This window comes from Peromyscus leucopus, chromosome 4, assembly GCF_004664715.2.
Source record: "Peromyscus leucopus breed LL Stock chromosome 4, UCI_PerLeu_2.1, whole genome shotgun sequence".
NCBI classification, from domain to species: domain Eukaryota; kingdom Metazoa; phylum Chordata; class Mammalia; order Rodentia; family Cricetidae; genus Peromyscus; species Peromyscus leucopus.
In genome coordinates, this window is record NC_051066.1 from 128,170,157 (window position 1) to 128,186,010 (window position 15,854).

At 46.0% G+C, this 15,854-nt stretch overlaps 1 protein-coding gene across 1 annotated transcript; it reads left to right on the forward strand.

Moving 5' to 3' along the window:
* Window positions 1-927: 927 nt before the first annotated feature.
* Defb128 (defensin beta 128) lies at window positions 928-3,624 on the forward strand. Its single transcript, XM_028887476.2, has 2 exons — window positions 928-1,178; window positions 3,261-3,624. The coding sequence occupies exons 1-2, from the start codon at window positions 1,130-1,132 to the stop codon at window positions 3,494-3,496; spliced, it is 285 nt and encodes a 94-aa protein (XP_028743309.1). The 5' UTR covers window positions 928-1,129; the 3' UTR covers window positions 3,497-3,624.
* Window positions 3,625-15,854: the final 12,230 nt, after the last annotated feature.

The following is a 15,854-nucleotide window of genomic DNA, read 5'->3' on the forward strand; positions in this document are numbered from 1 at the left end:
ATACACATAAAATAAAAATAAGTAAATCTTTTTTAATAAAGGGATTGTTTTTTTCTGTTCTCTTCCTTTTTGACAAACGCATGTCTGATTTTTGCAGCATGAATTGTTGATCCCCCACTCTCTGTTTTTAAATAAATGTCCTCAGCTTTTAAATAAATGTCCTCAACTTTCTCAGTCTTTTTGTGTGAGAATTAGCACTCCTGTTCTCCCAAATTCAGTATGTCCAACAGTTTGGAAAGATAAGATCTTAAGTAGAATTCAGAGAACCATTGTTAGAAATGAAACACGTTTAAAATCTATTTATAAGTAAGGTATTAAAAACAATTTGTGTGACTGTGGATGCTGGTGGGAGTAAATATGTTGATGAATGATTAAAAAAAAAAAAAAGAAAAAGAAAAACACCAAGAAAAAAAACCAAACTGGCCACATCTATAAAGCAAGATTTCATTATCTTTTCCAGCCTACTCAAGAGGAACCCTGCTCCTTAGCCATAAACAGCTTTGAGAAGGCTGTGTGCTCTTGTACCTGATCCAGATGGCAATTTGACAGCTCAGGGACTTGAAAGAACTAGCCAGATGGATGGACCTTAGGAACGAATGCATGAAGTAAAGTGGTCAGTGTTACTTTCAAGGTGTAATAATGGCATAGAAGGGAACTGGAAGTTCAAATGGTCTCAGCACAGGCTGCTTCCTAAATGAGGGAAGGTGGGTGCTAAGTGAGGGTGTGGCCAAGAGTTTCTGAATAAAGCATCGTTTGGTTGGCTATTGTCTTCAGTCTCCCGTGGGTTTTAGTCTAACACTCTGTGTCTTTGGGATTGTTTTTGTGAATGAGAGGCAATGGTGATCATAAAGCGGGATGGCCCATCCAAACCAGGGAACACAGGCAGTCAAGTGGGCGGGCAGCCAGGCGGAGACAGCACAACCGGGGTTCACATCCTGAGGAAAGGGGAGTAGGTGGGAGAGGATGGAACATTGTGTGACTGTAGATTCCAAATTCAGGGATGTAGGTGGGGTTGGGCTTGAACTCCCCGCCTGTCCGTGTGAGTTAAAACCGAAGCTTGGCCTGCTAGCGGTGCTCTGAGTTGTGCAGCCCCACAGGATACCCTGCTGTCTCTGGAGGGTCTGTAAATATGAAGCTGCTTCAGGTTCTCATTATTCTGCTGTTTGTGGTACTTGCAGGTAACGTGTCCAAGTCACTCAAAGTCGGGCACACTAGTGCCGGTCACAACGGGGGCGGGATGCTGCTGCAGTGAAGTGAGCAGCACACAGTGAAAGCCTTTCTTCATCATTAAGTAGCTAATTAACTGAGAAAATGACCCCCTTCGAACCTTAATTTTTCTGTTCTGGCAAGTGAGTGTAACATCTCTAGCTCAGATGCAAAGACGTGAAGCCTTGAAGCCTCCCACTCACAGATCGGAGGAAGTTGGGCATCAAGGGCCCCCTTCTGCCTTGCCTGCAAGGAGTCATGCTGGGTTTTTCATGGCCCTCAAAATACAGCTCTCTCATCTTCAAGGGTGTTTCTCATAATGAAATTTGAGAACAGGGAGAACACAGTTGTTGTCCACATTTATTCTGTAGGCTTGTCTGATTCTGTGTGGAGAGGGAAGTGAAGGCTTGGATGGAGAGATTGGGACCTTAGAGCATGAACAGGGGAGAGTTGGGATCTCCAGGGGCAAAGGTATCTATCAAACTGTGGTTGCTTACTACTAGGTAAGACGTTTATCTGACTTGGAGAAGAAAGTGAGAGAGAGGACAGCCAGGTTCTAGAATTTGTCTGAGATGAGCAGAGGGAGTTCTCGGGAGCAACTGTGGCTGGAACTCATGTCTTGACAAGGGTGATATCTGCAGCCTATGAGTGAGAAACACTAAGGGCCTGTCTGTGAGGCTATGTATGTGTGTGTGTATGTAAGAGAGAGAGAGAGAGAGAGAGAGAGAGACTGTGATGCTGCATGTCTGAATCCGTGTGTGTCTGTAATGTTTTGTGTGTGTGTTGTGTGTGTGTGTGTGTGTGTGTGTGTGTGTGTGTGTGTGTGTGTGTGTTGTGCATATCCATCCCCATACCCTGGGTGTCCTTCCCTACCCTTCTCTGCCTCACTCCCTTGAGATGGGTTCTCTTGCTGAACCTGGAGCTAGACTGGCAGCTGGCAAGCCCCACAACCCCCTGACTTTACCTTGTCCCCCAGCAGTGAGTGCTGGGGTTATGGACACAGCCACATCTGTCTTTCTATGTGGGCACAGGGGGTTTGAACTCAGATGTTGTGCAGGAAGTCTTTTTTTTTTTTAACCTCCTGAGACATCTCTCCTGACCTCTGTGATATTCTTTTCAATAAAAAGAAAAAAACTACTGAGGACATGGTGGCTCAGTAAGAGTGTATTTGCTGTGTGAGAATGAGGACCTGAGTTCAGTCTCTTGAAGCCATGTAAAAAAATTAAACTTTATTTGATCATTATTGTATATATGTGAAGTGTATTTGTGGTTGCCTGTGTGCCATGGGGTGTAAGCAGAGGTCAGAGGATGACTCTGTGGACTTACTTTCTCCTTCCACCCGGTGTGGGTTGCAGAGATTGAGCATAGGCTGACAGACTTTCATGCCAGATGTCCTCATCTGCAGGGACATGCTGCTAGCCCAGCCTGGGATGCTCTTTTAAAAGCTGATTTGCCTCTGAAGTATACTGATGGTGATGCATTTGTGCTCTCTGTGGGAAACAAGGCGGAGGGGATGCCAGCCAGCTTCAGAGCACGAAGCAGGGTGGGCTTTGCCTGATTTAGGGTGATACCCAGCTCGGGCTGTGAGGGAGAGTCAGGCCTTCCCCTCTTCTTTCTTGTCAAGGTTATTTGGGTATTGACCAGAACCAACTGTCCTTTGGTTAAATTAAAGATTAATTTCACGTGTCCAATGTTCTGCCAGCATATATGTATATGTGCCACATGTGTGTCTAGTTCCCATAGTGGCCAGAAGAGGATGCTGAGCCTCTGGAATATTACAGATAGCTGTGAACCACCATGTGGGTGCTGGGAACCAAACCTGGGTCCTTTGTAAGTGCAGCAAGCACTCTTAACTGCTGAGCCATCTCTCCAGCCCCTCGAATGTCCTTAATTTGGGTGTTCTGACTTTCCCGGCATCAGCAGAAGGTTTCCTTTTGGGACGGAGGAGATGTTGGCAGAGGGTGGTGTCTGTTGTCCCTGAGAATGCGAAACCTAGCTGTATCTCTGCTTTTCCTCAGAAACTCACCCTCATCAATGTTGTTTCTTGTGTTCAGATGGTGTGCAACCCAAAAAATGTTTTAACAATGTAGCAGGCTACTGCAGGAAGAAATGCAGAATAAGGGAGGTATCGGAGGTGGGATGCCGGCATGGGAAATACTGTTGCGTCAATGAACTGGAAAACCAAAAGCAAAAAATCGCCGAGCAGCCAATCCAACACAACGAGAAGTCCAAAGGAATCCAAGACTATTTTACCCTGCCCACCATCACATACTTTACCATCACTATCTAAATGAACCATTTGTTCCTCAAGGCCGGTGTCCTTCAAACGTGTGGAATCAAGTGGGCAGCCTCAGACCCATCTCTTTCCTCCTGTGAACTCGATTCCCCACATAATAAAGTTCGATACTTTTGCCTGTATCCACTCCTTTTTTGTCTATTTTGACTGTGAATGAATAGCTGCTGTAACGCTTGTGGTTTTTGCCTGTGAAATGGGGTCACAGAGGAAATGAACCCTGGAGAGGTAGGCAGTTAGTGTCTGCACTTTCTACCCAAGGTAGTAGTTCAGAAATTTCAGGTATTTCTCCTCTTTTAAAAAAATAAAGAATAATTTTGGACGTTTTAGTATATGTGCTTGTGCATGCATACTTGTGCATGCATCATGACATGTGTGTGTCATGGTGGTGTGTGTGTGGAGCTCAGAGGACAACTTTAAGGAGTCAGTTCTCTCCTTCCACTATGTGGGTCCCAGAGATTGAACTCAGATCATCAGGCTTGGCAGCAAGCACCTCCTTCACCTGCTGTGTTATCTCGTCCACCCCCTCCCACTCTCTAGTGAAATTTCTTATGTCTAAGAAGCTGTGAGAACACACACACACACACACACACACACACACACACACACACACACAGCTTTTGCTAACCACCAAGAGTTCATTAGAGTGAGGAAAGATACCCGGACATGTTCCTAACATGTACCGGGACAGCTTTGATGAGCAGGGAAACAGCGGGTAAGAAGCTTAGGATGCGATCTGGACCCCTTTGGTATGCATCCCACCTTCTTTTTTACTGGCAACTAGAATACCTAGTTGACATGATTTTCAGACAAATGCAGCTCTGAAGATATTGATCTCATCGGTTGATCTGTTTAGTACTGCGGGATTTAAGGCCTTATAGGTGCGTTGCACTTAAGAAGCAGGTCATGAGCAGCATGACACCACTGAAGCCCAGGATAGTGGGAAAGGCTCTCCAGATGGACAAAACAGCAGCCTCTATGAGGACACTGGGGGCCGCTTTGTTTACAGTGCTGGTTGTGAGGAATCTGTCCGCCTCTGTCGCGGTTCTGGACATTGAACTTAGAGCCTCAAACGTGTGTGCTGAGCTATAGCCCCAGTCCTCTTAAAATATTTTTATTTTTCAATTGTGTGTGTGTGTGTGTGTGTGTGTGTGTGTGTGTGTGAGTGCGGGTCTGTACATGTGAACGCCATGCCCACAGAGACATAAGATGGTGTCAGATCTCTTAGAATGAGTGTTAGGAAGTTGTGAGCTGTTCAGTGCTGGGAATCCAACTCTGGGCCACTGCGAGATGAGCAGGGAGACAGCTCTTAATGTACATCCTCTAATGGCAGAATCATCTCTCCAGTATCCTCTCCCATCAGTTCTTTGTTTTTTTAATTTAAAGAAGTAAAAATTTGGGACAGAGTCTCACAAAGTTACTTGGGCTGGCCCTGAACTCGTTGTTAGAGTTCAAGAAAGGCCTCCAGGACCCAGGGTCTTAGGCACTCCAGCTCAGGACACTGGAGGGCGCCACCTATTACTGTTCCAACTTATCTGTAGCCTTCCCTCACTGCTCTCAAAGATCAGCCTGGGAAGAGTTGCTCAGCCACTCAGGGCTCCTATCTGGATAGAGCAAAAGAACCCCAAGTAGCTGTTTGGTAATAGAAAAAAAAAAAGACACTGGAAAAGGTGGGAAGGGTGCTTTAGAGTACCCACGGATCTTCCACCATCCTCAGGCAGCAGAGAAAAGAGGGGGTCTCTGTTTGGACAGGTAGGAGGAGAAGGGTGAGTATTGACTCAGACCCCTATATCACACCTGTTTCAATAAAGTCTAGTGCTTTGCAGACCACTAAAGACCCTGGACGCCTGGCTAGAAGCTCCAGGCTGTGCCACAAGACCTGACTCTGTAGCTGGTAGTTTCTTGAGATCTCATACTCCAGGCCTGTTCAAGGGGACTTAGTATCTACTTCAGCCAGTGGGTCCCAGCCCTCTGAGGCTCTGGAGCTGCCCACTGCCCCCCACAAGTACTTAGTTAGGTTAAAATAGAAGTAAAAAAATTTGGCATAAATCTTTATTCAAGTCTGCTTGAAAGGCATCCCAGAAATTAAGAAGTTGTGGGTCTTGTCACCTCAGCATAATGGAATAGGTGACAAAGAGAGTTGAATTTGGATATATGTGGTGTGCTGTTGTGGGTGGAGACACTCTTCATATCTAGATCACCATCTTTGGGAAGAGCAAACCCATAGGCCTGTGGTTTGGGGTGAGGAGTTGTTGCCGGGATATTTGTTTAAACTGTGTAAAATTACGTCACTGTGATTGGTTTAATAAAAAGCAGAATGGCCACTAGCTAGGCAGAAGAGGTTAGGCAGGACTTCCAGGCAGAGAGAGGGACTTGGGAGAATGAATCTCGGTGTGTGGAATTTGTCAGTGAGATGTAGATTATGAAAAAAGGTATGAGCCACGTGGCAGAACATAGATGAATACAAATGGGTTAATTTAAGTTATAAGAGCTAGTTGTGAACAAACCTAAGCTAAGGTCAAGCATTTGTGATTAATAAAAAGTCTGTGTCAGGCCGGGCGGTGGTGGCGCACGCCTTTAATCCCAGCACTCGGGAGGCAGAGACAGGCGGATCTCTGTGAGTTCGAGGCCAGCCTGGGCTACCAAGTGAGTTCCAGGAAAGGCGCAAAGCTACACAGAGAAACCCTGTCTCGAAAAACCAAAAAAAAAAAAAAAAAGTTTGTGTCATTATTTGGAAGCTGGTGGCCCCAAAAAGAAAATCAAGCTACAATTGACGCCCAATGTGGGGCACATACACGGAGCCCACTGCTTGTGGCCTACAGAGGTTGGGCTCCTTTAAGATGTCCTGCTATGTGGCTGAGCACTTGAATGGTGCACTACTAGGTAGGATGGGAGACTAGATAGGAACTCCTGCTACAGCGCAGGCATAACAGCTTCCCAGAGCTAGGATGGGTAAATACAGGACTGGGCTCATACCCATGGGTGGAAGACTTGGCAGAAGTTTCTTTACTGCCTGCCAGTTCCCAAATAACATACACAAAGACTTAATATTAATTACAATGATTGGCCAATAGCTCAGGCTTGTTACTAGTCAACTCTTACATTTTAAATTAACCCATATTTCTTATCTATGCTTTGTCATGTAGCTTGGTACCTTTTCTCATGTATACAGAAGGATTATGCCACAGCAGGGGAAATGTTGTTGGATATTTGTTTACACTGTGTGAAGATGTGTTACTGTGATTTGTTTAATAAAAAGCTGAATGGCCACTAGCTAGGCAGGAGAGGTTAGGCAAGACTTCTAGGCAGAGAGATGCATCAGGGAGATGAATCTAGGCATGTGGAATTTGCCAGCAAGACATGGAGGAAAGCAGACATACATTATGGAGGAAAGGTTACGAGCCATGTGGCAGAATGTAGATTAATATAAATGGGTTAATTTGAGTTATAAGATGTAATTGTGAATAAGCCTAAGCTAAAATCAAGCATTCATAATTAATAAAAAGTTTGTCATTATTTGGGAGCTGGTGGTCCCCAAAAGAAAATCAAACTACAAGAAGTCATCATAACTTCCCCCCCTAGTTCCTGGGTGCTGAGGCAACAGGATCTCCCATTTGGACACAGCACCTGACCTTCTGTTACTCGGCAGGTCTTCCTGCAGTGCCCATGCACAGGGAAGTCCCAGCATCTCTCATGTTGTTCAGTTACTGTGCAGAAAGAACCCAGATCAATTTGAGACTGTAGTGGTGCACTAGGTACAGGGAAGGCTGAGGAGCTCTGGGGGGATGGTGAGGGGATGGAGCAGTCTCAACCTAAACAACACTCTTCCATCCGGTGAGCTTTGGCTTTACATTTATGGAACCACTTGTACTGAGTCCTGGCCTGGTTCCAATACCACAGAGATTCTGCTAAAACATCACATCATGTTAGGGAAAGTCAAGGAACTGCATCATTGTGTTGAGGCTGTGGTGCCCTTCCCCATCAACACCTCAGTAAATCTGCTTGGTCCTGAATGCTTCCCGAGCACATCATAGAGAATAAAGAGGGGATTTTAGGTTTTTTTCTAGTTATGTGGAGAATTTCATTGGGCTTTTGATAGGGATTATATTGAATCTGTAAGTTGTTTTTAGTAATACAGCCCTTTTACAAAATTAATCCTGCCTATCCACAAACATGGGAGGTCTTTTTATTTTCTAATGTCATTTCTCTTTCTTTATTGCAGATCTCTTTCATCACTTTGTCTACGTTTATTTCTAGCCATTTTTTGAAACTATGGTGAATAGATTTTTCTTCCAGAATTTCTTTCTCAATTAATTTCTCATTAATATATAGAAAAGCTACTGGTTTTACTATGTTGATTTTGTATTTTCTACTTTTCTGGAAGCATTTGTCCGATCTGGAGAGTTCTGATTGTGGTGGTTTGAATAGGAATGGCCCCCATAGGCTCATACAGTTGAATGTTTAGTCACCAGGGAGTGGAACTGTTGAAAGTATAGAAGGATTAGAGGGTGTGGCCTTGTTGGAGGAAATGTATCACTGGGGAGTAGGAGTAAGGTTTCAAAAGCCTATGCCAGCCCCAGGCTCTCTCTGTCTCTCTCTCTCTCTGTCTCTCTCTGCTTACAGATCAGGATGGAATTGCCATGCCCTCACTAAACCTCTGAAACTATTAAGCAAGTCCCCAGTCAAATGTTTTCTTTTAGAAGAGCTGCCTTGGTCACAGTGTCTCTTCACAGCAATAGAACAGTGGCTAAGATACTGCTGGAATATTAGGGTCTTTCAAGTACAGGCTTATGTTGTCTACAAATCCAGATAATTTGATTTCTTCCTGTCCTATTTGTGTTATTTTTTAAAAATTTAAAATTATCCATTTTGTTTTATGTGTGAGTGTTTTGCCTTCATGTACATATGTGTACCATGCATGTGTTTGGTGCCTGTAGTGATCAGAAGAGGATAGCAAATCTCCTGGAACTGGAGTGACAGATGGTTGTGAACCACCATGTGAGTGCTGAGGTATCTCCTCCAGCATTCCCTACACATGTATTTATTATTTCATTTTCTTGTCTTATTGCTTTGGTTAAGATTTCAAACACTATACTGAGTAAGAGTGGAGACAGTGGGCACCTGTATCTGGCTTCAGACTTTAGAGGTAATACTCTCAACCCCATTTAGTATAATGTTGGCTATAGTATTGTTGTATGTAGCCTTTATTATGTTGAGGTTTGTTCTTTCTATTGCTAGTTTCTTCTGGGCTTTTATCATAGCAGGAAAGGCAATTTGCTGCTTAAGTTCAAGCATGGTATGAGGAAGGGTGAGATGTGAGGCAAGAAGACAAGACTCTGTATTAGTACTTCACTTAGAGTTCCTACCCACAGTCAAAGAGATCACAGGTCTAAGGCATTTTTGAAGCAGTGATCCAGTTAATTACTGAGGAGAAAGCACATCAAGTGCCCTCAAGAGCCTTTAAAAGACCATCTGGCTATCTAAAGAGAGCCCATGGCCCTCACCTCTTCTGCATGATAATGTATTTCCCTTCAGGTGAAGTATCATCACACATACCCACGCAGTCCAGCCATGGTCCAACAGGCAAGGCCCTCAGGAAATGCTCTTGCTAACCCTCATCCAGGAATAAGCCACTTACCTTAACTAAGTCCATGCAGTATGGTTAATGTAATATACCACTCTTGCAAATGTAATATACAAAATATGCCCTTGATGGAGTACATGTTTTCTATTCTTCATGTTCAAAAATACATACTCAGAGATGGGGGTACCACTTGACCCTAGTCTAAAAGTGAACATCTCATGGGACAGAGAACTGACCTCAGATATGCAGGACCCCAAAGCTCACATGCTTTCCTTTCCTACTGCCCTTCTTTCCGAAGTGACCTGTTTCCATCTGGACACCCTGCTGGGTGTGTTTATGAGTTCTGCCTACAAAGATGGCCATGGGTGTCGGAGGAAGTGCTGCCTATCAGTGTGACAAACATAGTGACATCGACCATGTCTTTAGAAGGACAGAAGCCTGTGGGGGAAGAGCTACAATAAATGAAGGTAAGATTTCAATAACACCCATATCCTTGGGGTCATCAAGAACCCTCTTTACTTCATCAATAAGACTTTGTACAAAATCTATGGGTCTGAAGGTACGGTACAGCGGCTAAGAGGACATACTGCATGTGATGACTCATCTTGGGTGTCAACCTGACTACACTTGTAGTCAATTAAAGCCCAAGAAGCTGGGCACACCTGGGAGGGATTTTTTTTTTTTTTTTCGAGACAGGGTTTCTCTGTGTAGTCCTGGATGTCCTGGAACTTACTTTGTAGACCAGGCTGGCTTTGAACTCAGAGATCCACCTGTCTCTGCCTCCCAAGTACTGGGATTAAAAGTGTACACTACCATACCTGATGGGATTTTTTTTCTTGATCAGATTATTTAAAGTGGGGAGATCCACCCTAATTCTGGATCATTTGAGGTTAGAAGAACCACAGTGAATCTGGGTCACACCTTGTAGTGGCAGCCTACAGAAAAGGACGTGGTAAAAGGGAGCTTTTGCTTCTTGCCTGCTTGCCCTCCTTCTCTGAAAGGTTCATCAATCCTGCTTCTGAGGCATCCCTTTGCTGGTGTTACAATCTACTTTCTTGGGATTCCAACACAGATTGAAGGTCAGCTGGGGCATCCAGCCTCGTGGGCTGAACAATTACCGGATTCTTGGCCTTCCCATCAGGAGACCGCCACTGTTGCACTAGCCAGACCACAGCCTGCAAGCCACTCTAATAAAAATCCCCTTTTAATATGTAGATTCGGCCTATCAGTCTGTTCCTCTAGAGAATCCTGAATAATACATTGTTCCTGCAGAAGACCTGAATTTGGTTCCCAGCACTTGTGCTGGATAAGTTCACAACTGCTTATAACTCTAGATCCACGAACTCTGACTCCATCTTCTGTCCTCTGTGGGCTCACACACTCACATGAACACATACCCACATATAGGCACACAGTTAAAAATAAAAATAAATTATAAAAATAAAAATTTTAAGGGTTAGAGAGGGTCACTCATTAAAAGTTCACATTGCCCTTGCAGAGGTCCCCAGCTCGGTTCCCAGCACCACATCAGGCGGCTCACAACCATCTGAAACCTCTGCTCTAGGCTATCTGGCACCTTTTCCTGGACTCTGGTACCTGCACTTAGCTGTGAACACACATAATTAAAAAAAGAACTGGTAGAAATTATAGTTAGGGGATGATAAGAGAAAAAAATGGTTCCCACTACTGAACAAATATCATGAGCAGATATATAGAGTACAACATGAAGGCATAAACTTGCAGATTAACCATCACAGTGGAGCGTCAGAAGTGGAAGAGTTCTGGAGTGTGGTTACCTATGTCCTTAACAAGAATTGTAAGGATTTTCCCCCAGACAGGGGTAGTGGAAAGAGATGATCTGGAAGCCAGTAGCAATGCAGTGAGTTCAAATCAATCCCTAGGTAAGGACGAGTGCTGGAAGTCCAGTTGCTTTGTGGAGAGGAATAGAAAGTACACTTGCAAATGCCATCGAGGTTCTCAACACAGTGGGCAATGAGATAGGACCTGAAAGTTGGTTGGGATATTTTGGGCAAAGATGCCCGTGGGAAGATTAGTGGTCAGATTTGTGTTTCAGAAAACTGACTTAGTTAGCACTGTAGAAGATGGCTGCATATGAGCGAGAGGAGCAGAGTGGACAGTAGGACGCCATGGTAAGGCTACCACTGGACGTCAAGACGGCTGGTCCTGCAGGGGGCAGTGGAGGTAGGAACCAGAGCACGTATTAGAGAACGCAGTATGCATCTGAATCTCTTAATAACCGGACCAGGGTCGAGTGAAAGCAAAGAACGGTGTCCTAGGTGGCACTCACAGACTCATCAAGAGTGGAGGTGACCACTGCACGACCTTTTTCTTCCACCATTAGGAGTCTACAGTAAATCTTTGGCTTGTCAGGAGACCAAAACATAAACTAATTGTGTGTGTGTGTGTGTGTGTGTGTGTGTGTGTGTGCATGCATACATGTGTAGTCGTGGTGACTTTCTGCCCATAGGGAGGCCAGAGAACATTGGGTCTACCATTTTCCACTTACTCCTTTGAGTTAGGATCTCTCACTGAACCTGAAAGCCAGGCAACCATCCTCTCTGCTCCCCATAATGCTGGGGTAGAAGTGTGTTTGTGGTCATGCCAGCACTTTATCTGGATTCTGGGGTGTAAAACTCATGCTTTTGCAGCAAGTACTTTTGAGAGAGCAAGACAGACTCCATTTTAAGAAAGAACTCCATTTTAAACAGGACTTGACCTGGTCAAGGCAACCCTACCAGAGTGGGCTGGCCAATGAGGAACTTTGGTAAACAACATCTGCAGGCTCCAGATGTCCTTGTGGCTTTCTGATAACTGTTGTTGAAAATTCCTCTAGACCCCAACCAGTGAGTTGCATCACTCCTCACATCAGGCAGCTGCTAGACCTGGGAATCCTCTGGCCTGTGCAATCGGCTGGAAAACACCTTTGCTGCCTCATACCAATGATTACAGGCCAGCCCAAGACCTGAGGAAAGTCAATAAAAGGGTGATTGACATCCATCCAACAGTCCCAAACTCATATACCTTGCTCAGTTCCCTACTCGCTGATTGACAATGGTACACTGTCTTAGACATAAATGATGCCTTCTTTAGTCTGCCTCTAGCCCCCAGGAGTCAACAATACTTTGCCTTCAAGTGGCATGATCCAGAAATCAGAGTCAGCTGTGGTGGTATTGTGTTCCCCAAAATATTGTGCACCCTAATAAACTTATCTGGGGTCAGAGAACAGAACATCCACAGAGGCTAGAGGCTAGAAAATGGTGGCACTCATGCCTTTAATCCTAGCATTCCAGAGGCAGAAATCCATCTGGATCTCTGTGAGTTCAAGGTCACACTGGAAACAGCCAGGCATGGTGACACAAGCTTTTAATCCCAAGAAGTGAGCCTTTAATCCCAGGGAGTGATGGCAGAAAGCAGAAAGGTATATAAGGCATGAAAACCAGAAACTAGAAGCTTTTAGCTGGTTAAGCTTTTAGGCTTTGGAGCAGCAGTTCAACTGAGATTCATCTGGATGAGGACACAGAGGTTTCCAGTCTGAGGAAACAGGGTCAGCTGAGGAACTGGCAAGGTGAGGTGGCTGTGGCTTGTTCTGCTTCTCTGATCATTCAGCATTCACCCCAATACCTGGCTCAGGTTTGATTTAATTAATAAGACCTTTTAAGATTCATGCTACAGTCAGCGGCCAGCTGACATGGACTAGATTGCCACAAGGATTCAAAAATTCCCCCACCATCTTTGATGAGGTCCTGCATGAGGACCATGGTACTGCACGCAGAACCCCGAAGCCAGTCTCCTACAGTATGTGGACAGTCTACTAATTGCAGCCGCCGATGGAGACACCTGCCTGGTGGGGACTGAACGGCTGGCTACTCCACACCCTGGGGAGCTTGGGATATTGAGCTAAGAAAGCCCAGTTCGGCCAACAGCAGGTAACATACTTGGGGCATATTCTAAAGGGAGGGCAGCAGTGGCTCTCGGACACCTGAAAAACGGCTGTCCTTAAGATCCTGACTCCCTGGGCAAGTGAGAGTTCCTAGGCATGGTGGGCTTTTGCCACTTGTGGATTCCAGGCTTTGCTGAGTTGGCCAAACCCCTATATGAGGCCGCTAAAGAGGGGTAACACTTCTTGTAGACTGAACATCATCAGCGAGCTTTGGATGAACTCAAACCAAGCCTGCTTTGGGCCCAGCACTGGACCTGCCAGATGTGACTAAGACCTTCCATTTATTTGTGGATGAGCACAAAGGGATTGCAAAAGGCGTTTTAGTCCCTGGACGTGGCCTGTAGCCTATCTGCCCAAAAAGTTGGACCCTGTTGTAGCTGGATGGCCCCTGTGCCTCTGCACAATAGCAACTGTGGCTCTATTAGTCAAGGATGTTGACAAATTGACATTGGGACAGAGTCTCACCATAACCACCCCTCATGCTCTGGAGGGAGTTCTCATCCACCAATAGGTGGCTGAGTAATGCCAGAATGACTCATTATCAGACCCTGTTGTTCAACCCTGCCAGAATAACATTCCAGGCACCCATGTCCCTCAACCCGGGCACCCTGCTGCTAGACCCAGACCTGGAGACATGCCTGCATGACTGCTCCAGAATCTTGGCTCAGGTACACCATGTCTGGCAGGATCTGAGAGACGCCCCTCTGCCAGACGTGGAAGTTACCTGGTACACTGATGGAAACAGCCTTGTGCAGAATGGACAGGGTATGCAGGGGCAGCAGTTATCAACTCAGAGGCGGTAATCTGGGCTAAACCGATGCCAACAGGCACCCCTACCCAAAGAGTGGAATTAGTGGCCCTGACAAAGACCCTGGGACAGGGACAGAAGGGACATCGACACCGATAGCCGCTGTGCATTTGCCACCACCCATGTGCACAGGGCAATATGTAAAGAAAGGGGACTGCTGACTGCCGAGGGAAAGACGATCAAACACAAGAAAGAAATTCTGGCCCTTCTAAAGGCCCTATGGAAGCCTAAGAAAGTGGCCATAATACATTGCCAGGACACCAGAAAGGGAACGGGCCAATCCCAAGAGGCAATAACTTAGTAGATGGAACTACCTGGGAGGTAGCAACACAAACTAACCTGATCCTGGCACCAGTCCTTGTAGATCCAGGACCCCCCACCCCCCCCCCCCCCCCACCCCGCACCGTCCTACCTGAGACTCCCAAATACACCTGAGAGGACCTGGCTTGGATCAAGTGCCTCTCCCCGGTGCAATGCCTGGAGGGATGGATGGTGGAGATCAGCAGACAATAAAATTATTCTACCTGAGCATCTGGGGCAGAAGTTGCTTCCAAAGATCCATTGTTCATTTCACATGAGGCTCGTGGAGCGCAGGACCTGCTGAGACAACCTGGAGTTAAAGTCAGGGATGGATAGCAAGAGGCCATAGACATGGTTTCCAAGTCAGGGATGGATAGCAAGAGGCCATAGACATGGTTTCCAAGTCAGGGATGGATAGCAAGAGGCCATAGACATGGTTTCGTCAATGGTAGCAGAGCATAGACATGTCAGGGATGGATAGCAAGAGGCCATAGACATGGTTTCCAAACGCAAAGCCTGTCCAACTAACCAACACTGTTGGAAATTCAAAGAACTCTGGAACAAGACTCCAAGGGAAGAAGCCCAGATCCAACTGGGAGGTAGACTTTACTGAAATAAAGCCTGGCAAGTATGGACGTAAGTATCGGTGAGTGTTATAGATCCTTTTCAGCATGGATAGAGGTGTTCCTCAACAAGCACGAAATGTCACAGGTGGTGGCCAGGAAGCTCCTAGAAGACATCTTGCCCATGCAAGGGTTTTCTGCTATGGTAAGGTCAGACAATGTGCCAGCTTTTGTGTCCCAATTGAGTCAGAATTTAGCCACTGCCCTGGGAGAGCGATTGGAGATTACATTGTAATTATAGACCCCAGAGTTCAGGATAGGTAGAGCGCATGCATAAACAGAACTCTAAAAGAGATCCTTACCAAATTAGCCTCAGAGACTGGCGCAGACTGGGTGGCTCTTCTCCTCTTTGCCTTATACGGGGTTAGAAACTCTCCTACCAGCAGGCTGACACCCTTTGAAATTATGTTTGGCACTCCACCCCTCCCCCATCATTCCCAGCCTGCAGACAGAGCTCTTGGTGGAGCTGGAAGACCAAGATCTACTTGAGGCCATACAGGGAGTCCAGTGGGCACACAAGCATGTTTGGCCAAAGCTAAGAGCCCTTTATGAGTCTGGTGTCCTTCCTGAATTCCACAGGTTCCGACTGAGTCTACATCAGAAGGCATCACTAAGGGATGCTGGAACCCAGGTGGAAGGGGCCCTTTGCCATTTTGCTGACTACACCCACTGCCATCAAGGTTGACGGTGTGGCTGCCGGGACTCACCACACTCACGCCAGGCCTGCCGACCCCTTCTCACTCAATGAGGACAATAGAGGACAAGAATGGGAAGCAACCAGGGAACCAAGCAACCCACTCAAACTCAGGGTTCCATGAAGTTCCAAGCAGCAGCAGTCTGAACAACCTTGTTGACTGTATGTACTGTATCCATGGGATGTTCCTCAGGGAACCCACACACCCTCCTGAATTTAACCTGGCAACTTATAAATGCTGATAGCAGGGAGGTAATAGTACATATGTCTAAGGTAGCCCCACTTGGCAGCTGATGCTCCAATATCACTGTAGATCTTTGTGAATTCTATTCCCCCTGTTCGGAATACCTGAACAGCATCTGAGGGGCACAAAGTTCCTACAACA